The sequence below is a fragment of the Colletotrichum destructivum genome, chromosome 7 (assembly GCF_034447905.1).
Source record: "Colletotrichum destructivum chromosome 7, complete sequence".
Taxonomy (NCBI): domain Eukaryota; kingdom Fungi; phylum Ascomycota; class Sordariomycetes; order Glomerellales; family Glomerellaceae; genus Colletotrichum; species Colletotrichum destructivum.
The window spans coordinates 1,635,200-1,657,622 of NC_085902.1; the positions used below are offsets into that span (position 1 = coordinate 1,635,200).

Here is a 22,423-nt window from a genome sequence, read left to right on the forward strand (position 1 = left end):
TCAACGGACTCGTTCAACTAGGTATACGTGTACGGATACGCACACATGTACGAATGCGGCAAGCTGTGGGAAAGTGGTGTCATTGATAGCATTTTGGCCCGTCAACCAACGGGGACCCGGAAAGCGACACCGCAACTGCTCATCAACAAGTTGTCAGGAGAAGGAGATGGAAGAGTGAAATAAGTGGGAGGGGAGAAATGGGAATTGGAGGGAGAGGAGGGGCAAAAAGTGGACGCCACTCCAGGAACCCGCCAAAACTTGATGGGGGCGATGTAGCGGTACTTGACATCGAGGCTTGGTTTTGACGACAGCAGTGTTGACGCCCAAGCTTCCCCCCTTTGAGTTTCGAGTTCGCTGTTTGATGTGCTTCAGCTCCAGCCTTGACCGGGAGCTGAACTGGTGAGCTGGCCCGGCCGGCTTCCTTTGCTGACATATGAGTAGTCTCTGACGGGACGCTCCAGATCTTCAGTAGATGAGCCACCGAGAAAGGTGGGTGGGTGGGCGAAGACCTCGTCCGTCTGTTTGCTGGTTGACAGATGCCGTGGGCCACTCACTGGTCAACAAAACCATCATGATGCACAACAGATGAGATGCTGCGGATCACATCACCCGTTTGTCTTCCTACGACTGGCATTCTCTACACACTATTGGGACGAGCTCCTCCGAGGGCACCGAGAGACATCGATGGGCAATCGGAGACCGAGCAGGGCAGCTCGGTGCAACAAATCGTCCAAATTCGAGAATTCCAGCCCTGTTCCCATCGGTTCGTGCTTAAAGTGCTGGGCTAGGCTGGGCAAGTGGGCTGTCTCGCAGCTGCACGATCCTCAGCGCCAGTTTACCCCTCGTCGAAGGGGGTTCGGGAAAAGGAAAGACAAAGGAGAGGTCTGCCATCGAGGGGCTTGCAGGGCGTGCCAGGCATGCATTCCTCGAGGAGCATTCGCGTGGCATGGCCCAGAGATAGCTCTCCCGCCCCAAGGGGCCAGCGAGCCAGCTCAGCGTGCCCAGCCCAGGAGAGGAGGATCGGGTGCGGTGTGAATCTGATGCGATACGCTGCGGTGGCGGGGTCCCTGCACATTGTTCGTGGCATACCGTTCTCCCTGCCGGCTACCCCTTCCTCAGGGTCCCGCGCATTTCCCATTCTCCCCAGCATCAGCCCCAGGCGTGGGGTGAAGGCGGTGGGGAGAAAAAGACGGCAGAAAAGCCGGTTACGACGTTAGCAACTGTTGACCGCCTATGGACCGGCCAGGGAGCTGCGGGAACGTAACGGGGCCTCAAGTATCGTGTACTTAGTGGGGTCCCGCACACCACCTGGGACATCATTCGGGGTCCCGGCCGAAGTGAATGATGGATGGGGTTTGTCATCTGTTTTTTAGCCAGCACATACACGTTGAGAAGCAAGCCGTCCGGAGGCGAAACAACAAAAATAATCACGGACGGAAACTTTCTCAGCGAGGCAAGTCGGCAGCGAGAGGTGCCGCACAGAACCCGGGAAAGCCCGCGGCGGCGCGGACGGTCTAGTGTTGTTATCGTCAGTTTGATGCATCCGGGGTAGCAGCGCGGCATCTTATCGGCGTATATATGCGTCAAGTCTGGTTCTTTGGAGACATTGGACCGGCGTGGAAGAGCCGAAGATGATGCCATTTGGCCGAGGATTCGTGCGTCCACTGTCTGATCTAGCACACACATCTAAGTACAAACCAGCAGACAGTGCCGGTCCTCAGTGCTAAGATTCCGCGGCAGAGATCCGGAAACAAGATGCACACTACCCGAAAGCGCATTAGACGAGGGAGACAGGTCACGGTCCGCAAAGCAACTACAATGTCATCGTGGTTGGTTGTGGTTGTAGTTATCGATGGCTACTGCCCAAGCGAGCGCGGGAAATCAATCTTGAGGACGTCCAATGCGTGAGTGTAAGTACCGATACATTGCCGCTCGTTCTCCAACAGCAGCACCCTTGCGGGTCCCTCGGGCTGCATGAAGTCAAGGGTGGAGCTGGAGGGGTGGATTGGGTGTGCGACCATCCCCAACAGAACTAAAAAAAAATTTGGCGAGACATTGGGATTTGAGACTTTTGGAGAGAGAGAGAGAGAGAGAGAGAGAGGGACAGCACGACCATGCAAGGCAGAAGAGAGAGCAAGACAAGTCCATTTGCCAGCCACGAACACGCTCTTCAACCGGAAAGGCGCGTGCGAGGCAGAGAAGGCGGGTATGGGGACGTCTGGAAGGTACCTATTTCACCTCACCTGCCTTGCCTCTTTCCTTGGCCGCCAGTGCCAGTGACATTGCCAGTTTCTGTTCTGATGCCAGTGGTCACTTCCTCAGATACCTCTCCGAGTTGGCAGCACTGTAAGATAATACCAGATACCAGTCCCAATAGGTAGGTATTGTATGTGTGCAGCAGATACAAGTTACTTCGGGCCAACAGGCTTCTTTCCGCCAGCCCGGACCAACTAGATTCATTCCAATCCAATGTTCATGTCCCCAAAAATGACACGGCCTGATTTTCTTAATCGTTGAGTTCCATCTCCCTGAGCGTGCTGCATGTACCTGACCGTTCCCTGGGTACCTCCTTCCACCCGTCCCCTCTTCCACCCCTCCTGCCCCCAAATTGGATCAGAGACCTCCAATTACGTTGGCGGGATTGACGGGATTGACCTCACTCGCACCAAAAGGCAAGCAATCTCAATCAACAGGTACGGAGTCCGATGTACCTGGCCCAAAGGTTGGAGCCATCCACATCGCATCCACTTCCACACCACACGAGTGACCACACGCCGCCCGCCCTCAATCAATGAGGTGTGAATGTACACAACCTTCCTTACCTGCTTGTGCCTGTCCCAATTCCCAATCCCACTAGGTATCCCATCAACCCATGTCCAGACATTGAGACCCGGACAGACAGACACACGCTCCCTCCTCACTCCTCACTCGCACACTACTGTACTCACCAGACCCGGGACCCAGACCAAGACCGGAGACCCAGACCGCAGCAAAAAAGAGTGTAAAGGGATGCCGTTGAACTGCCTCGCCTTCCCGTCATAACCACCTCCAAGCACCCTCCCAACCTTCCCTTGATCATTCATCCAACTCTTCTTTAACCTGCCATCTGCCACTCTTTCCCTCTACCCTCCCACAACTTCACGTCCAGGCCAGATTTTGCAGGGCAGTCTTCTCGTTTTCTTTTCTCTTGTCCTTCATAGACCAATTGCTCTCGGAGAACCAGAGACACAGCTCTAGACGACCATCCCCACCAAACAACCAAATACCACCCACCACCCACCCAAGCCGACTTCACTGCCTCTTACTTTTCCCCCCGCCGTCCCGGAGCATCTTGAAATAGCTGCCTCCTGCTCTTCGCTGAGTACACGGAGTCACAGATAGGTAAGCCACTATGATTTCTCCGTTGCTGCAGTCCCAAGACTGGGGACGAGCAACATGCGGAAGAGAGGACGAAAAAAAAAAACACGAATATCGGCTAACGTGGCGACTGAAGCTCCATTCGCAGGCCACGAAAAAACTTCACACGCCCCCTTGATACCCCCCAAAAACCCGCCATCATGTACGGCGCCGGAACCGGCCCCCAGACGGGAGTCTCTACACCCCGATCCAACGCTTCTCTGCGCCCTCTGACTCTCCGCCACGGTTCTCTCGAGACCTCCCTCCTAGTACCGACCGCTCTCCACTTCCACGCCTCGCAACTGAAGGACCGCTTCAATACTACTCTTCCAACCGCCACAGATGAGCTTGCCCAAGATGATGAGCCGTCATCTGTTGCCGAGTTGGTCGCGAGATACATGGGCTTCGTCGCCGACGAGGTCGAGAAGGGCGAGGATGACGAGTCAGGCTCCTACGAAGAGGTCCTGAAGCTCGTCCTTAATGAGTTCGAGCGTGGCTACCTCCAGGGTAACGAGGTTCACGCACTTGCCGCCACCCTTCCCGGCATTGACGCCAAGAAGCTGGTGGTTATTCGCAGCTACTACCAGGCCAGACAGACCACTGGTCGTTCAATCAAGGCCTACGGATCAGCGCTCTTCCGCGCTGCCGACGATGGCTCCGCCGATATCTACACCATCTTTGGCGGTCAGGGCAACATCGAAGAGTACTTCGACGAGCTGCGCGAGATCTACAAGACATACCAGCCCTTCATTGGCGAGCTCATCCTCAATGCCGCCGAGCTCCTCCAGACGCTCTCTAAGCACCCCGAGGCGGAGAAGCTCTACCCCAAGGGCCTGGACATCATGAGATGGCTCGAGAGCGAGGACGAGACCCCCGACGTCGACTACCTCATTTCAGCGCCTGTCAGCTTCCCGTTGATTGGTCTTGTCCAGCTCGCTCACTACGAGGTCACCTGCAAGGTACTCGGCGTCCACCCTGGTCTGCTCCGCGACCAGATCAGCGGAACGACTGGTCACTCCCAGGGCATCGTCCTTGCCGCTATCACGGCCGCCGCCGAGTCTTGGGAGTCGTGGAAGGAGCTCGCGCCCTCTGCTCTTACCATCCTCTTCTGGATCGGTGCTCGCAGTCAGCAGGTCTTCCCTCGCACGTCGCTGACGCCCACCATGCTGAGAGAATCCGTGGACAACGGCGAAGGCCTTCCCACACCCATGCTTAGCATCAGGGACCTTTCTCAGGCTGAGGTTCAGAAGCACATCGATGCCACCAACAAGTACCTCCCCGCGGACCGCCACATCTCCATTTCCCTCATCAACAGCCCGCGCAACCTTGTTGTTACTGGCCCTCCAATTTCCCTGTACGGCCTGAACGCCCAGCTTCGCAAGGTCAAGGCGCCGACCGGCTTGGACCAGAACCGTATTCCCCACGCCCAGCGTAAGCTCCGCTTTGTCCACCGCTTCCTCCCCATCACTGCGCCTTTCCACAGCAAATACCTTGCTGAGGCGACGGAGCTGATTGACGAGGACCTTAAGAACATCAAAATCCCCTCCAAGGCTCTGGGCACTGCCGTCTTTGACACCAACACCGGCAAGGACCTTCGTGAGGCGGGCGACAGCAACATTGTCCCCACCATCGTCCGTCTCATCACTAGAGACCCTGTCAACTGGGAGAAGGCTACCGTCTTTCCCCAGGCGACTCACGTCCTTGACTTCGGCCCCGGTGGCATTTCCGGCCTGGGTGTTCTCACCAGCCGCAACAAGGAGGGCACTGGTGTTCACGTCATCCTTGCCGGCGCCGTCGACGGCTCCATCACCGAGGTTGGATACAAGCCCGAGCTCTTTGACCGTGATGAGGAGCACGCTGTCAAGTATGCCGTCGACTGGGTCAAGGAGTTTGGCCCTCGTCTGGTGACCAACTCCAACGGCGACACGTACGTCGACACCAAGATGAGCAGACTGTTGGGTCTCCCCCCCATCGTCGTCGCCGGCATGACGCCCTGCACTGTCCCCTGGGATTTCGTTGCTGCAACCATGAACGCTGGCTATCACATTGAGCTGGCTGGTGGCGGTTACTTTGACCCCGGCATGATGACTACCGCTTTGAAGAAGATCGAGGGCGCGATCCCGGCTGGTCGTGGTATTGGTGTCAACCTCATCTACGTCAACCCCCGCGCCATGCAGTGGCAGATCCCCATGCTCGGAAGACTCCGAGCTGAGGGTGTGCCCATTGAGGGTCTGACGATTGGTGCTGGTGTTCCCTCCGTCGAGGTCGCCCAGGAGTACATTGACACCCTTGGTCTGAAGCACATCAGCTTCAAGCCCGGTTCCGTGGATGCGATCCAGGCCGTCGTCAACATCGCCAAGGCCAACCCTACCTTCCCTGTCATTTTGCAGTGGACTGGTGGTCGTGGCGGTGGTCACCACTCGTACGAGGACTTCCACCAGCCTATCCTCACTATGTACCCCCGTATCCGTCGCCAAGCCAACATCATTCTTGTTGCCGGCAGTGGTTTCGGCGGTGCCGAGGACACCTACCCCTACCTCACGGGTGAGTGGTCCAGGAACTACGGCTACCCTCCCATGCCTTTTGATGGCACCCTGTTCGGTAGCCGCATGATGGTCGCCAAGGAGGCCAAGACCAGCCCGGCTGCCAAGCAGGCCATCATCGACGCCCCCGGTGTTGACGACAGCGAGTGGGAGAAGTCCTACACTGGCCCTACTGGTGGTGTCATCACTGTTCTCTCCGAGATGGGCGAGCCCATCCACAAGCTCGCGACTCGTGGTGTCTTGTTCTGGGCCGAGATGGACAAGAAGATCTTCTCCCTCCCCAAGGAGAAGCGTGTCCCGGAGCTGAAGAAGAACCGTGACTACATCATCAAGAAGCTCAACGACGACTTCCAGAAGGTTTGGTTCGGTCGCAACCGCGCCGGCGAGGCCGTCGACCTGGAGGACATGACCTACGGTGAGGTTGTTCGCCGCATGGTCGACCTTCTCTACATCCGTCACGAGCAGCGCTGGATCGACCCTACCTTCATTAGACTCACCGGCGACTTCATCCGCCGCGTTGAGGAGCGCTTCACCTCCACCCCCGGCCAGGTCGCTCAACTTCAGGATTTCAAGGACCTCCAGTCGCCTTACGAGACTGTCGAGAAGATCCTGTCCCACTACCCTGACGCCGAGACACAGCTCATCAACGCCCAGGATGTCCAGCACTTCTTGATGCTGTGTCTGCGCCCCATTCAGAAGCCTGTTACCTTTATCCCCACTCTCGATGAGAACTTTGACTTCTACTTCAAGAAGGATTCTCTGTGGCAATCCGAGGACCTCGGTGCCGTCATCGGTCAAGATGTCGGACGTACCTGTATTCTCCAGGGACCTACCGCTGTCAAGTTCTCGAAGGTCATTGACGAGCCGATCAAGGACATCCTCGATGGCATTCACCTCACCCACGTTGAGTACCTGACCAGGGATCTCTACAAGGGTGACAAGAAGGCCATCCCCACGATTGAGTACTTCGGTGGCAAGCTGATCGAGACGGACATTCCCGTCGAGGACGTTGACGGTCTTACCGTCTCATACGACGACGCCCACAAGAACACCTACCGTCTGTCGACCTCGCCCACGGCTACTCTGCCGAGCCTCGACGCTTGGTTGGCCTTGCTTGCTGGCCCCGACCGCAGCTGGCGCCACGCCCTCCTCACCTCCGAGGTTGTTGTCCAGGGTCAGAAGTTCCAGACCAACCCTCTCAAGCGTATCTTTGCTCCGGCCCGTGGCCTCTTTGTTGAGATCCAAAACCCCAAGGACCCCAAGAAGACCAAGATCATCGTCAAGGAACAGCCTCGCCACAACCAGTACGTTGATGTCATCGAGGTCAAGCTTGAGGGCCAGAATGACATTGTCGTCAATATGATCAAGGACACCACTGCCCTCGGCAAGCCCGTCGCCCTTCCCCTCAAGTTCACTTACCACCCCGAGGCTGGTTACGCTCCCATCCGTGAGGTCATGGAGGGCCGCAATGACCGCATCAAGGAGTTCTACTGGCGTGCATGGTTCGGCGATGAGAAGTTTGACCTCGATGCCGATGTTAGCAGCAAGTTCGATGGTGGCAAGGCTACCATCACTGGCGAGGACATCAACGACTTCATCCACGCTGTTGGCAACACTGGCGAGGCCTTCGTCGAGCGTCCCGGCAAGACTGTTTACGCCCCTATGGACTTCGCCATCGTTGTTGGCTGGAAGGCCATTACCAAGCCCATCTTCCCTCGCACCATTGACGGCGATCTGCTGAAGCTGGTACACCTGTCAAACGAGTTCCGCATGAAGCCCGGTGCCGAGCCCCTCAAGAAGGGTGACGAGGTCTCTACCACCGCACAGATCAACGCCGTCATCAACCAGGAGTCTGGCAAGATGGTGGAGGTCTGCGGCACCATCTACCGCGATGGTGAGGCCGTCATGGACGTCACCTCGCAGTTCTTGTACCGCGGTGCTTACACGGACTACGAGAACACGTTCCAGCGCAAGATGGAGACCCCGATCCAGTTGCACTTGGCCACCAGCAAGGACGTTGCTGTTCTTAAGTCGAAGCAGTGGTTCAACACTGATGACTTGCCCCGTGACCTCGACCTTCTCGGACAGACTCTCACCTTCCGTCTTCAGAGCTTCTACCGCTACAAGACCAAGACGATGTATGGCAGCGTCTCGACCCAGGGCCAGGTTCTGCTTGAGCTGCCCACCAAGGAGGTCATCCAGGTCGCCAGCGTTGACTACGAGGCCGGCCAGTCCAACGGCAACCCCGTGGTCGACTACCTTGAGCGCAACGGTACCCCGCTCGACCAGCCCCTGCATTTTGAGAACCCCATCCCTCTCAGCGGTCGCACTCCTCTCCAGCTCCGTGCCCCTGCCACCAACGAGAACTACGCTCGTGTCTCTGGAGACTACAACCCCATCCACGTCTCGCGCGTCTTTGCCAACTACGCCGCCCTCCCCGGTACCATTACCCACGGCATGTACTCCAGCGCTGCTGTCCGCAGTCTGGTCGAGACGTGGGCCGCCGAGAACAACATTGGTCGTGTCCGCAGCTTCCACGCCTCCCTGGTCGGCATGGTCCTCCCCAACGACGACCTCCAGGTCAAGCTTCAGCACGTTGGCATGGTTTCGGGTCGCAAGATCATCAAGGTTGAGGCCAGCAACAAGGAGACCGAGGAGAAGGTTCTCCTCGGCGAGGCCGAGGTTGAGCAGCCCGTGACTGCCTACGTCTTCACTGGCCAGGGCTCCCAGGAGCAGGGCATGGGTATGGAGCTATACGCCAGCAGTGAAGTCGCTAGGGAGGTCTGGGACCGCGCCGACAAGTACCTGTTGGACAACTATGGTAAGCCACACACATCTATGCTGCACTTTGAGTTGTTTTCTCACTAATTATTTGCAGGCTTCTCGATTACCAACATTGTCAAGAACAACCCCAAGGAGCTCACCGTTCACTTTGGTGGCCCTCGTGGCAAGGCCATCCGCCAGAACTACATGGCCATGACGTTCGAGACGGTTTCTGCCGATGGCAGCATCAAGTCGGAACGTATCTTCAAGGAGATTGACGAGAAGACGACGTCGTACACGTACCGCTCGCCCACTGGGTTGCTGTCTGCGACGCAGTTCACGCAGCCCGCCCTCACGCTCATGGAGAAGGCCAGCTTCGAGGACATGAAGTCCAAGGGTCTTGTGCCCAGAGACTGCACCTTTGCCGGTCACTCCCTGGGTGAATACTCGGCCCTCGCGGCCTTGGCGGAGGTCATGCCGATTGAGAGTTTGGTCTCGGTTGTCTTCTACCGTGGGTTGACGATGCAGGTTGCCGTCGAGCGCGACGCAGCCGGTCGATCCAACTACTCGATGTGCGCCATCAACCCCAGCAGAATCTCCAAGACGTTCAACGAGGAGGCTCTGCAGTTTGTTGTCGACTGCATCTCGGAGGAGACGGGCTGGCTGCTCGAGATTGTCAACTACAACATTGCCAACATGCAGTACGTTGCCGCCGGTGACCTGCGCGCTCTTGACACCCTCACGGGTGTTACCAACTTCCTCAAGCAGCAGAAGATCGACATTGAGGAGATGCGCGGCAACATCGATGAGGCCAAGGGCGCGCTCAAGGAGATCATCAAGGGCAGCGCCGAGGCTACGCTGAAGAAGCCGACGCCGTTGGAGCTCCAGCGTGGATTTGCGACGATTCCCCTGCGTGGCATCGACGTGCCTTTCCACTCGACGTTCTTGCGGTCTGGTGTCAAGCCGTTCCGGTCGTTCCTTCTCAAGAAGATCAACAAGACGACGATCGACCCCGCCAAGCTCGTTGGCAAGTACATCCCCAACGTGACGGCGAAGCCGTTTGCCATCACAAAGGAGTACTTTGAGGACGTGTACAAGCTCACCAACTCGCCCAAGATTGCGTCGATCCTGGCCAACTGGGACCAGTACACGCAGGATGGACCCGCGGCCACCGCAGTCAACGGGGAGCACGAGGGACCGGGAGCGGCTGCGTAAGGCTGGCTAGCTGCAAGGTCAGGTAGGGGATGAAGGAGGTGTGTGTGGAGCTACGTTGTTACGAAGGACAAAAAAAAAGGGAGAGGATTAGATGATTCAAGATGGGCTCACTGAACGACTCTTAGACGGCGTAATCGTTGTACAAACTAGCTGGGGAAGCTGTTTCCGGACGACTTGTTTTTGTTATGTTGCAGGTTAGAAGTGGTTTTCGTGTTTGGCAAATTTTTTTTTTTCACAGTATAGTTTGAGGCGTTGATTGTTACGTTATTATTTAATGGTGGCACGAGAAGACAATAGAGAGCAATTGGTTCAGCATTGTTTCCGGAGTGACTCGAATGGAATTAATAATGGCCAACAACAAACAATAGCTGCACGGCTCGGAGAGAGAGGAGAATGGCGGCGTCGACAAGGGCGCGTGTGATTAATTACCTGACGGCGTCGCTTTGTCCGACATTGAAACGAGACTGGCTAGTGACACGATGACTGATGCGCGGAGGGTAGGAAGGGAGGGAGTGAGGAGAGGGGGGGGGGTGTAGAAGGCTGGGGACAAAGCACGACAGGAGGTTGACAGCGGGGGATCTACGAAGGGAGGCTGCAGGGACCCGGGAAGCAGATGGTTCTCCCGAAGACGAAAGGGCGCAGCAGAAGCATGCGGGAGGATGGGGTGGGTTTGTTTTGGTGACTCTGTGGTTGGTTGGCTGTTGGTCATCGAGGTCAAATAGGAGATGATGATGCATTGGACGACGACGAGGCTGGTATGGATGGATGGATGGAGGTAAAGGGAACCTGGTTAATCGGTCAAGGCGACTGAGTGACTAAACCAGGCAAAGACGGCGGTTATCTGAAGAGATAACGAGATAAGAGAAGATGTGAGTGATGGCGGTGAAGCTGTCGAAGCTATCCGGATTGAGTCAAGGCAAGGCGTAGGTAGTGAGTGTGAAGATGCGGGCGGAGGAGGGGGAGGTGAGGAGGAGGAGGGGAGGTGAGTGAGGGCCAATTGTTGTTGTTGTTGTTGTTGTTGGGGGGGGGGGGGTTGCGCTCGCACTATGAATATCAATAGGTAAGCATGTTCAGTGCCAGTACCCGAGGTACCCAGGTCTTCTGTATCCGTAAAACAGAGCATAGATACTGATACAAAGTACCTTCTACGGAGCAATCGGGCAGCGGCGAGCGCCGTGTGACGTGCGACCGGTGCGCTGCGAAGTGCGAAGTGGGGGGCGCGTAAACTGCCCGCTGAGCTCCACGCAATCGGAGTCCCGGAAACACGCTTCCAAGGGGCCACCAAGAGGCCCAAGGGCCAGACGCCACTTGGCCGGTTCTCTACCTAGTCATTAGTCCCTTTTGTCCTATTGTGCTTCGTATTTGGACCGGCTATTCGAACACGTGTGATGTGTGGTGTTAGCCGGGAGGGGAACCCAAAGCAAGCTTCTTTTTGTCTCGGCGGTGCTCTTCTGACACTCCCGCTCTAAGGCACGCACCAGATTAAGCTACGCAACTTGCTTGTAGGCCTGGCCTTTCTCTAAGTATCTGGATGCCTTAAAATCGACCGAGGTTAGGTACCTAATTACCTGTGTAAACCTACCTATGGAACAATAGGTGAGCCTGACCCCTGTCAATCCATCTTATCTATCCTGGGCTACCTTACCTTACTTGACTTGACCTGACCTAAAACGATAGCAGCAGCAGCAGCAGCAGCAGCACATGCTTTGATGCGCGTCATCCCGTCGCACTGCATATATGTATCGGGCGCTCTCCCTCTTTTCTTTTTGGACGACTTCCCGCTGCTCTCGTGGTTTGTTTCTTTTCGGTTTTCTCGGAGGTGCTCATATCCTTCTAGAAACCTTGTACCGCCGACCTTGAACGATCCCAGCACCACCACTACACTACCCCCACCACCCAACCACCGCGTCCTACCTTTTGCATCGACCCGTGATCTGTTCCCGTGAGCAGGACCTGGTAGACTCGGTGACCTCTTTTTCCCTTCTAAATTCTTCTGGTTGTTCCAATCCTCGTTGTGAGACTCTTGTTGTCTCGGCACAAACAACGTTATCATCTGCCTTGGACCCCCGAGAGAAGACACCGTGGGGTTTCCCCCGCCCCGGACTCTGCCGACGGCAACCGAAACAACGGACAGAATATCAATTACCTTTGACATCATCGCCTTGACGTCTACTATCCAACCGGGCCCGAGTTGCGATTGCTGACGACGACTAACGACAATACGAAAAAGAAAAAGAAAACCAAAGAAAAAAGAAACAAAGGCCCGTAGCTTCAACACATTCAACTGCTACAAGATCGCAGCAGCACTCGCAGAGGCAGAGATGGGCGATATGATCCAGGACCTGCCCCCCGCGGCCTCTTCTTCTTCTTCTCCGTCTCCTTCTTCCACATCACCGGCGACACGGCGGAACCAGCTCTTTCTCGGCACCTTTGTGCACTCCAAGACGAGGGAGACGCTCGAGTATCTTCACGATGCCGCCGTGTGCGTCGACGAGTCGGGTACCATTGTCGCCGTCGAGACGGGATACGACCTGGCAAGGGCTGAGGCCGAGCTGCTCCCCCGCCTAGGGTGGGAGATGGGCCATGTCGAGGTCAATGTGGGGAGGGACGGCCAGTTCTTCTTCCCTGGCTTTATCGGTACGTTGCTCATGCTTTCTTTCTTATTCCCCCGTCCATGTTGGTCCAGCGTATCATCTCGGGGCCGCCCGGGGCCGGGCGAGTGCAGACAGACACAGGGGCGTAGACATGGAACGCAACAAGCATGAGGCACCTTCGCCGCGAGACATTGCCACGCCATCTTGACGCTAACATCAATCAACCTGCGCCGACAGACACCCACGTCCACGCCTCGCAGTACCCCAACGTCGGCATCTTTGGCAAATCCACCCTGCTCGACTGGCTCAACACCTACACATTCCCCCTCGAGTCGAGCCTCAAGGACCTCGCCAAGGCGAGGCGCGTCTACACCGCCTGCGTGCGCCGCACCCTCGCTCACGGCACCACCACCTCGGCCTACTTCGCCACCATCGACGTCGACGCCACGAACCTGCTGGCCGACATCTGCCTGGCCCTAGGCCAGCGCGCCTTCGTCGGCCGCGTGTGCATGGACCGCGACGGCCTGTGTCCCGACTACTACCGCGACGAGTCGCCCGCGGACTCGCTGCGGAAGACGAGGCAGACGGTCGACCACATACGCTCCATCGACCCGGCCTTTGACATCGTCGCCCCCATCCTGACGCCGCGCTTCGCCCCGGCCTGCTCGCGCGAGGCCATGAGGGGCCTGGCCGACATGCAGGAGGAGCTCGGCCTGCTCGCGCAGACGCACGTCTCGGAGAACGAGGGCGAGATCGAGCTTGTGCAGCAGCTCTACCCGGAGAGCGAGAGCTACACCGACGTCTACGACGCCCAGGGCCTGCTGAGCGAGCGCATGATCCTCGCCCACGCCATCCACCTGTCGGAGAAGGAGGCCCGCACCATCGCCGACCGCGGCGCAAAGGTCTCGCACTGCCCCTGCAGCAACAGCAGCATCACGAGCGGCGCCGCTCAGGTGCGCTGGCTGTGGGACATGGGCATCGACGTCGGCCTCGGCACCGACATGAGCGGCGGCTACAGCCCGAGCATCCTCGACGCCGCGCGGCAGGCCGCCCTCGTGTCGCGGCACGTCGCCATGGGGCTGCGCGGCCACGAGAGGGAGAGGGCCAAGCTGACGGTCGAGGAGGTGCTGTACCTCGCCACGAGGGGCGGCGCCCACGTCGTCGGGCTGCGGGACAGGGTCGGCGCGTTCGAGGTCGGCATGCAGTGGGACGCGCAGCTGGTCGGCCTGCCCCTCGTCGACGAGGACGGCGGGCAGGGCGACGGCGGCGGCAACGTCGACGTCTTTGGGTGGGAGAGCTGGGAGGACCGGGTGGCCAAGTGGCTTTACAACGGCGACGACCGGAACACCAAGATGGTCTGGGTCAAGGGGCGGCTGGTGCACTCGGCGAGGTAGGCGGCCGGCGCCAAAGCCTTGTGGTCGAATGATTGATTGATTGTATATGGGGTTTGTGATCTATGTGGGAAGGCGATATGCATTGGGTTCGGCGTCCTTTGTGGCTCTCGGGTTAAGGGAGTTGGCGTTTTGATGTTCGACCACCGGGGCCGAGTGGTTAGACATGACGCCTAGAGTTATGGAAACCTGTTTCTTCGGCAATGCCGTGGTTTCCTCTTGCGGTCTGTCTGCTTGATGTTCACGGGTTCATTGCCAACATCGAATCGTGTCAATCTCCACCTCGGTGGATGCTTTGGGGGGAAACGGTGGTCGTGGCAGCTTTTGTCTTCCCCAGTACTCAACCATATTGAAGAATTCCAAGCGAAGCACTTGACAAGTCTGATGATTAACGTTCGGTTTCTTATTCTTCTTGCGATGGTCTGCTTAGACATGCCTAGATGGCGCTATTCCGTGATCATCAGATGGATAACAATGGCATTGTTCTCAGCTTTTTGTCTCTTTGATCGTGGTGCTTATTCTTACAAGAATAACATCTCTCAGACAACAAAGCATCGTCCGCCTAGTAGTAGCGATTACAGCTCATCGTCTCGGGGCTTGATATTCCTCGCCGCAACCGCTACACTCTGGCACCAAAGTCGGGCCTTGGTACAACATAAGCAGTTGCTCTTTCAGCAAGCCCTCGGGAACCTCGGTTGCCTCCTCCATAGACAAAACATATAAATATGGTGTCTTTCAGCTTTTTACCCGGCGTGATAGTCGAGGTACGCCGCCGCAGCGGGGTTTTTGCGAGGAACTCGTTGGCCGTCAGTCGCCTTGGCAACGCGGTCGGCGAGTCCCCTCGCCCCGTGGACTGCGAGACGGAGAGGACGATTCACCATTCCACAAGAGCAGCTGGCGGCGACGGCTTTGGAAGCACCGGATCGAATGGGAGAGCAGCTTGGCCCTGCTCTCGTCGTGTGACGAGCCCTGCGCCGTGTAACAGAAGCCTAAAAGAAGCTCAGAAAGGTGGTTGTAGAACATGGTCAAGTTCTTTCTCATGATCCCGACTTGACGGGCACACTGTCGAAAAGGCAAGGCATCGGCAGTCCGCTGCGTGATGGAGAACATGCATCCTCCTCCCAAGGACCCGGGATCCTTCTTCAGAGGTGCGCTCTGGGCCTGTGCCAACCGTGCCGCCTCCCCTCACAACAAGTGTATTCAAGCCCTGGCCGAAGCGGGCTCCAACATCAACAGCAAGAAAAAGAAGACGGAGAGACGACACTTCATATGGGCGTCGAGCACGACGACATGGGTCTCGAAGCAGACGCAAAGTTTGGAGGGAAGGGCAGCATCGCGGAGCTGGCACGTCGGCGGGGATGGGCTGTATGGTCCAAGTCCTGTCAGTGTTGTTTCCCTGTACATTACAGGAACCGCCTGATAACTCACAACTTGGGGTAGTCATCAATGAAGCAGTCTGGTTAGTGGGTGTAAAGTGGGTGATGACCAAATCGAACGGACACACCGCGAGCATGACATGCCATGGACTCGACTCACGCGGTGCTTGTTTTCTTCCCTCACCTTGAGACTCGTCTCAGAAATAGGTCTTAGATCTCAAGCGACTCATACATTCGCTTTGGCTGGTAATGGTGCGCCTTAACCTCAACAGGAAGATGATGAAAGCGTGCGTCTAGTCCGGATAGATGACTGGTTAGGCAAAAAACAAAGTGACCAACCTACAATAATGTCCCACGTCCATACCCATAACAAAACATCGGGACTGCCGCGCCTCACATCGCGCTCATGGTTGACTCGTGGGAGGTCGCATCGGCCAGGCGGACCGCCCCTGAACTTACGCGGCCGCGAGTCTTGGCGGCCCGCCGCTGACGGAGGGACGGGAGTGGTCCCGGGGCACCGGGGGTCCTGGACCCCGGCTCTCGACGGTAATGCCCAGACCGTGATTGGTCAGGCCCGTGACTTCAATGCTAGCAACTGCCGAATGGGACAATCGACCTGAAGACGTGTGGTAGTTCTTCGGGATGTGGGAGGGACATCGTCTTGGGGGGGCGGACATGTGGTGGAGATGGTGAAATCTGGATATGGCGACTTGGGTGGCAGTTCTCATAATGATAGATCCGGACAGACAGAAGCGAAGTCGTCGCAATTGGGACGAACCTGTTTACTGGATCCTCTTCAGGGTTCTTCGGGACGAAGCAGGGAACATGTTTTTGCTCTCGGGGGCGGGAGAGTGTAGAAGGAGGATTTTCCCCAGTTGACCATTTGACCATCTGACTTGTTGGAAGAGTAGAGAGACGTATAAATGAGGAGTGTCTCTCGTCGAACTGATCACCCTCTGTTGAAGCAATCAGTTGGTACTCGATAGGATCATCTCCAACAATATTCCCTGGACACGACTCTCGCTAGACCCATCTTTACACATTCTTTGACAACCCATTCTTTTACTTGCATCATGCAGTTCCAGCTCTTTACCCTCGCCGCCGCCGCCCTTCTCTCGGGCGTGGCCGTAGCTCACCCGGGACACCACGACGCCCCGAGTCACGCGGAGATCGCCCGCCGCTCGAACCTCGCGAAGCGCTGCTCCGTCCAGGCCGGCCAGTTCGCCGAGGTTCGCAAGAAGCGCGCCGCCGAGAGGCGCTCACTCGTCAGCCGCTCGCTCCCTCCCGTCCGGCGCGACACGAACGTCACCATACACACCGAGGGCCCTCACTACAGCACCATCCAGAACGACACGTGCGTCCTGACCCCCGAGGTCACCAAGGGCCCCTACGTCTGGCCGCGCTCGCAGACGCTACGCCAGGACATGAGCGAGGACCAGGTCGGCGTCCCGCTGTACCTGGACATTGGCGTCCTCAACGTCAACACGTGCGAGGTTATGCCTGACGTCCTGGTCGACCTGTGGCACTGCAATGCCGTGAGTGGTTTTCTCCATATGCAAACACATGCTCGAAGAAGAGCGCCCTTCGCTAACGTGGAGAGCCATGAACAAGACCGGATCCTACAGCTCCTTCACGCACCACAACCCCGACACCCCCTTCGAGGAGCTCCTCGAACAGCTCAACGTTACCATTGGCCCGGACCTGGACCTCCACACCGACGACACCACCTGGCTGCGCGGCATCTGGCCCACGGACGCCAACGGCATCATGGAGATGAAGACCGTCTTCCCCGGCTTCTACGTCGAGCGCACCATCCACATCCACGCACAGGTCCACACCGACTGGTCCGTCCGCAGCAACGGCACCGTCGTCGCCTCCAACGTCGTCAGCACCGGCCAGCTCTTCTTCGACGAGGACCTCAGCCGGCAGATCATGGCGCTCGAGCCCTACGTCGGCCACACCGAGATCAACCGCACCACCAACGATGTCGACACCATCTTCGCCGACGAGTCCGCGGGCAACTGGAACCCCAACATGGTCGTCGAGCCCCTCGACGGCGAGGACGTCACCAAGGGGATGCTGGCTTACATCACCATTGGCGTTGAGGCGTAGGGAGTGTGAGGGGCTGTGGAGGGGGGGGGGCACGGTAGGCAGAAGGGAAGAATCGAAGACAATTGGGAGATAGACATATCAAGATTTGATTATAAGGGTAACGTTACCCGTCTCTTCACGTGCCAACGTCCTGTCCCCTAGACAATCACTTAATACTTCGGATCATGCTTCGTGGTCTGCGGGAGCAGTAAGGGCTGAAATGTCTCTACTCATCATTGATGGTTGAGTTAAATAGTTCTAAGCGTAAAAATACGTTGGTATCGTTTCAAGTCGTAGCCTTGCGGTTAAACAAACGCAAACATCGTACGTCGCACTCGCCCATACTAGAATACACATTAAACGTATAACACAAGTGTCGTCTATTTCACCTCCCCTTTGATCAGATATTTTTCGGCTCCAGCTGCTCCTCGGGAGCCGCAACGACGCGGCGGCCGCCCTTGGCGCGTCGATCCTCGCTGAGAGACTGCGCGAACTTGGACCTCTCCCGGATGACGGGGCCCTTCCAGTAGATGAGATACACCGGGATCGTGACCAAGAACGCGAGGCAAGCGAGAACTGTGCTCGCGTACTCGGTGTGGCGGGAGTCGCCAATGTTCTCGTAGAGGGGGGTCGAGTACATGGCGGCCACGCCGGCGAGGAAGTCCCGGGCGAAGCCGTTGCCGCCGGTGGCCGAGGCCGAGTACGGACCGTAGGCGGCGATCATGTAGTCCACCGTGCTCATGTAGATGGCGAAGTTGGCGATGGCGATCAGGCACGAGAAGATCATGGGTGCGATCCAGTGAGACTCTGGCGGCCCCATCGACGTCCAGGCGAAGCCGAAGAGGCCGATCGTCTCAAGGGGCGCGAGATACAGAAGCCATTTCAGACGACGCTCGGGGGCCAGCGCGTCGGGCCCCTTTGCCCTCATGACGCGGTGGTCTCTGATGATCCAGGGTACGTAGGAGATGTACGCCAGAACGTAGCCGATGTTGATGGGGATGAAGGCCCAGGCCTTCTGGAGGGTTCCGAACCCCCACTTGTTAAAGACGGGAGTGAAGCCCTCCTGGAAGGTGAAGATCAGGGCGTCGGAGAACCCCGAAAGCAGAGAGCAGGACAGCACGATGGGCTCGCGGACGAACATCTCAAAGGGGCGCATCCACGTGATGGCGAACTCGTGCATGGACAGACGCGGCTTCTTGACCTCGTTGGGCCCGTAGATGTTGGTGTCCTCGCCGGATCTGCGGCGGCGCCTGGCCTCTCGGTCCATGATGATGGTGGCGCGGCTCTCGGGCATGAAGAAGTGGACGAACTGGACGACGGCGCCGAAGATGAGCTGGATCCAAAAGTTCCAGTACCAGGGGAGGAACTTTTGGATCGGGCCGCCCACGACGGGGCCGACGGATGTGCCGAACACGGACGAGAGGACGACGAAGAGGACGGCCCATTGCTGTTCTTCGGGCTGGTAGAGGTCGGCGACCATGCCGAGGGTGACGCTGCCGCCGGCCGAGCTGAGACCGCCCTGATGGAAGTATTAGCCGATCTGTACCATGGCCGTAGGGTTTCCCTTCCACAAACCAGTGCTCGGGCGACGACGATGCTGCCAAAGTTAGGAGCTAACGCGGCGAGGATCTGCCACATGTTGACCAAGAACAGAGAGCACCTGTACTCCGGTGTTAGACAAATATTAGTTCCAGCCACCACGAGTAGTTAGCAAACGCAAAAATACTGACTGCAAAATCTTCCATCGCCCAAACTCCTCGCTCCAAGGCGCCCAGAGCTCGCAGCCGAAGGCGTAGAGGACGAGAAAGGCGCACTGGCCCGTACGGGCGGCCTGCTCGCTGATGTGGAACGCCTCGCTGAGCGGGGTGACGGCGCTCGGGTAGACGCTGGTGTTGAAGTTCATCGAGACCTGGACGGCGAAGATGGAGGAGAGGAGCATCCACTTCTTCCGCGCCGGCCAAGAGTAGCCGAGCAGGTGGTAGCACTCGTCCTCGGTCATGACACGCTTCCCGTCGGCGGTGTACTCGGGCTGTTTCCGGCTGCTGCTCGCCGCCGTCAGGTCGCCGTGGCCCCGGGTTCCTTCGGTCTCCTCATCCCGGCCTGGTCCGTCTTGGAAGAAGGCAGCCCCGTTGTTGGACCGGTTCTCGGACTCTTCTCCGAGCGGGTACTGGGCTTTCTCGGCGTCGAAGCTCGGACCGACTCGCGTCGCGCTGCTGTCCCGTGTCCGGGCCGTGTCGCCGACGTTACTCGGCCGGGAGGCCCGCGGGCTTTCGGGAGGTGGTGTGGAAGCCCCCATGTTGTTGGCCGGCTATCTGTAACAAGCAGCCTTCCGCGGGGCGAGTGTGTAAGGCCTGTGATGTGATCGAGAGTTGACGTAAGGAACAGATAATTGTAACGTCAAACAGCGTTGGCGCGGTGTCTTGATGGTTGATTTGGGGTGAGGTAAGCGTGTCTCTTTAAATAGCAACTATTTATGATCGTTCAAAAGCCCGGCTATGAAGACTGATAGGAATCGACGACCAGACATTTTTGTCCTGCTCAAGACCCGACCCAGCCGAGACGACGTCTTTATCAGTCAACGGCTTTCCCCCTCTGGAATACCGCCTACCGCGGGCCTCCTACGTCAAACTGGAGAAATGACGCTATCAAGCCAAGACGTTACTCGCAGTCCTACGAACATGGTCACTCTGTGACTGTCGGTGGACAAAAAACAAAAGGGGGTCCTCTTAGAAGATCCAACGACGTATGAATCGGGCCCGGCCAGTCTCCGCACGTAATTCGACGTTTGTATCCAGCGGAGCTGGAATAGTGGACAACACCGAACACAAAAAAACAAGACCGAAAACAAACAGCAAATAGGAGGAAAAATCAAAGCACACCATCTTCACTGGAGACGGAATCGCAAAACTTCGCACGCACCACGAGCTGCGGCTTGACATCATAGCGAGTGCGAAATCGCGGAAATGCGGGTCGGCGGTGGGAACTATGACGGAAACCGTGGAACCCGACGAAGCGCGAGTCCATGTCCTTCATCGCCGATTATCACGGGTTTCGAGGGGGGGGCGGGCGATTTGCGGTCTCGCCCAAATCCTGAAAACCACGAGATCGAGAATCCGGTGTGTCTCGTGCCGATGGACAAACCCCCCCCCGCAGCAGCTGCTCTATGTATGCTCCACGCTCGGTGACGGATTGCTAGTTATGGTTAACCCCGAAGCATACTCCTTCGGCGTCCGTTTGACGATGCTGCGCATGTACGATGATGCTGCAGCTCCTCACTAATGAGTGGAGTGAAGGTACGAAAGCAGCGACCCCGTGGGGAGTCGTTTTGGACCGATTCAAGTAATCTGGGCTGGTACGAGCCAGCTTGCTTCAATCGCTTACTGAAGTGTTCTCTGACATGAGGGTTCAAAGCATACAGGCTTGCTCTCCGAGTATGGTTGTGTGAAGAGCCAGGCTTGTTTCCCATTGTCCTTGGCGTTCAGTTGCGAATCTATTAAGGATTGATTAGCCATCCATGAGACTGTATTTCATTTGGGGTTGGGGCCGAAGTGGTTCAGGTGTGTTCGAATAACGGCAGACCGAGTAGGCTTCTTGACTCTCTCTATAACATTGAAAATCGGTTTAAAAAGGAACAGGAAAGCGTCTACGACCGTCGGACGTCGTCGTGACGCCAAAGGGCCAAGCTGGCCAAGCGATCTCGCCGCGACCGATCATCCGACCAAAGGTTGGCGCCGTGACGGCAAAGTATGGGCCTTTGAAGCTTGACCAAACAAACCCCATTGACATAGCCGCATGCGGGAGAAAGACTCATGATGACTTCGAATCCAGGCTAGCGAGAGCGAAGAGGGCCGAGCCACGAAGATTGGTCACCTGGTTGGGGCCCTGCTGGAATTATTGAGCTGATTGAACCGGTCGAGCCGTCCGTCCAAGAAAGATGACCGGCTGATTTCCTTGAGATTTCTGACGGCGGTTGCTTTATTGATTCAATCTTTTCTGATTTTGTCTCAGTGGGACAATTGTTGAAGAGAATTCTTTTCCATCAAACGTTACGTCAAAAGCGAACGGCTTCAAGTCTTCCGCAACGATTGAACCGCGTATACCAGGGTTAGGGTTAGGGTCAAAGGACACCCACCCCCAAAGGAGCACCCAGCCCCTGCCTTACCCAAAGGGTAAGAGTGAGTGCGGAATTGTCAATGACACTTGCGGCGCGAGAACAACACCTTCATAGGACTACCTGTCTTGAATTGACCCCGCAGTATTTGTCTCTCTGCTGAGCGTGGCGATAACGAGTCAGGGTGAAGCTCGAACATGGTGTAGAATTGGGACACTGCTCTCGTCTTTGCCAACTTCGGCGAGGGATTTCTCCGACCAATGAATGACATGTCTGCAGGTAGGACAGCTGGTCTCTGCCGGGATTGTGTCAATAGTATCGCCTGCACAACTAGCGAGTCTAGAAAATCGAAGGATTCCCGAGAGAACGCGGGTGTGGCTCGCCGATGAGGAATCAAGCAAGTGCCGAAAGGGGGGGGGGCTGCCTACCAGGCATCCGTCATCATCGCCTCTTGTGAGAAATCCTCAGCGGTTGGGTGGGACGGGACCGCCGGAAGGATGGATGACGCAGAGAGAGGGAGCGAGATTCCAAAGGGAACGATCTGACAGGTTGTACCGACTAGAGCGTTGGGGGCCAAAAACCAATTTCCAGGTGCAGCCGGGCTTGATCGAAGGAGGAAGATGCTGGGCCGAAGAACCCAGAATGGAAATCAAGCTCCAGGTTCTCGCAAGGAAAAAAAGAAGAAAAAAAGAAGGCGCAGTCGACACGAGACGAGGTCGGCAAACCCTGAAGAACATAGGATTTCTAGCGGCGTCTGGGCGATGGCTTCAGGCACGACGAGGTGTCCCAATGGCTGGTTAATGAGAGCCCCCCCCTCCCTCCACCCTCGCGATGACTGCATCCTTCGGAGGCTGCGCTGGGTTGGTTGGCGCATAAGCGCTTGCATGAGAGAGCGAACAGAGGGCGTGGGGTTGACATGGGCAAAAAAAAGATGATGGACTCG

The 22,423-nt window shown here is 57.1% G+C and overlaps 5 protein-coding genes across 5 annotated transcripts; 3 read left to right on the forward strand and 2 right to left on the reverse strand.

The window, feature by feature from the left end:
• CDEST_11068 (uncharacterized protein) lies at nt 1-573 on the reverse strand (the record flags this gene model as incomplete). Its single annotated transcript, XM_062927224.1, has 3 exons — nt 1-135; nt 235-455; nt 510-573. The coding sequence occupies 3 exons, from the start codon at nt 571-573 to the stop codon at nt 1-3; spliced, it is 420 nt and encodes a 139-aa protein (XP_062783275.1).
• Nucleotides 574-2,877: 2,304 nt separating this feature from the next.
• On the forward strand, nt 2,878-10,219 carry CDEST_11069 (Putative Acyl transferase domain superfamily, maoC-like dehydratase domain, fatty acid synthase). Its single transcript, XM_062927225.1, has 3 exons — nt 2,878-3,381; nt 3,494-8,760; nt 8,818-10,219. The coding sequence occupies exons 2-3, from the start codon at nt 3,558-3,560 to the stop codon at nt 9,915-9,917; spliced, it is 6,303 nt and encodes a 2,100-aa protein (XP_062783276.1). The 5' UTR covers nt 2,878-3,381; nt 3,494-3,557; the 3' UTR covers nt 9,918-10,219.
• A 1,174-nt stretch (nt 10,220-11,393) lies between these two features.
• Nucleotides 11,394-14,265, forward strand: CDEST_11070 (Putative metal-dependent hydrolase, composite domain superfamily, guanine deaminase). The gene is made up of 3 exons (XM_062927226.1): nt 11,394-11,513; nt 11,598-12,554; nt 12,749-14,265. Exons 2-3 carry the CDS (start codon nt 12,239-12,241, stop codon nt 13,903-13,905), a joined length of 1,473 nt encoding a protein of 490 aa, XP_062783277.1. The 5' UTR covers nt 11,394-11,513; nt 11,598-12,238; the 3' UTR covers nt 13,906-14,265.
• A 2,086-nt stretch (nt 14,266-16,351) lies between these two features.
• Nucleotides 16,352-17,390, forward strand: CDEST_11071 (Putative intradiol ring-cleavage dioxygenase, core; the record flags this gene model as incomplete). The annotated part of the gene is made up of 2 exons (XM_062927227.1): nt 16,352-16,813; nt 16,890-17,390. The coding sequence occupies 2 exons, from the start codon at nt 16,352-16,354 to the stop codon at nt 17,388-17,390; spliced, it is 963 nt and encodes a 320-aa protein (XP_062783278.1).
• A 379-nt stretch (nt 17,391-17,769) lies between these two features.
• Nucleotides 17,770-19,665, reverse strand: CDEST_11072 (Putative major facilitator superfamily, MFS transporter superfamily; the record flags this gene model as incomplete). The annotated part of the gene is made up of 3 exons (XM_062927228.1): nt 17,770-18,888; nt 18,945-19,029; nt 19,100-19,665. 3 exons carry the CDS (start codon nt 19,663-19,665, stop codon nt 17,770-17,772), a joined length of 1,770 nt encoding a protein of 589 aa, XP_062783279.1.
• Nucleotides 19,666-22,423: the final 2,758 nt, after the last annotated feature.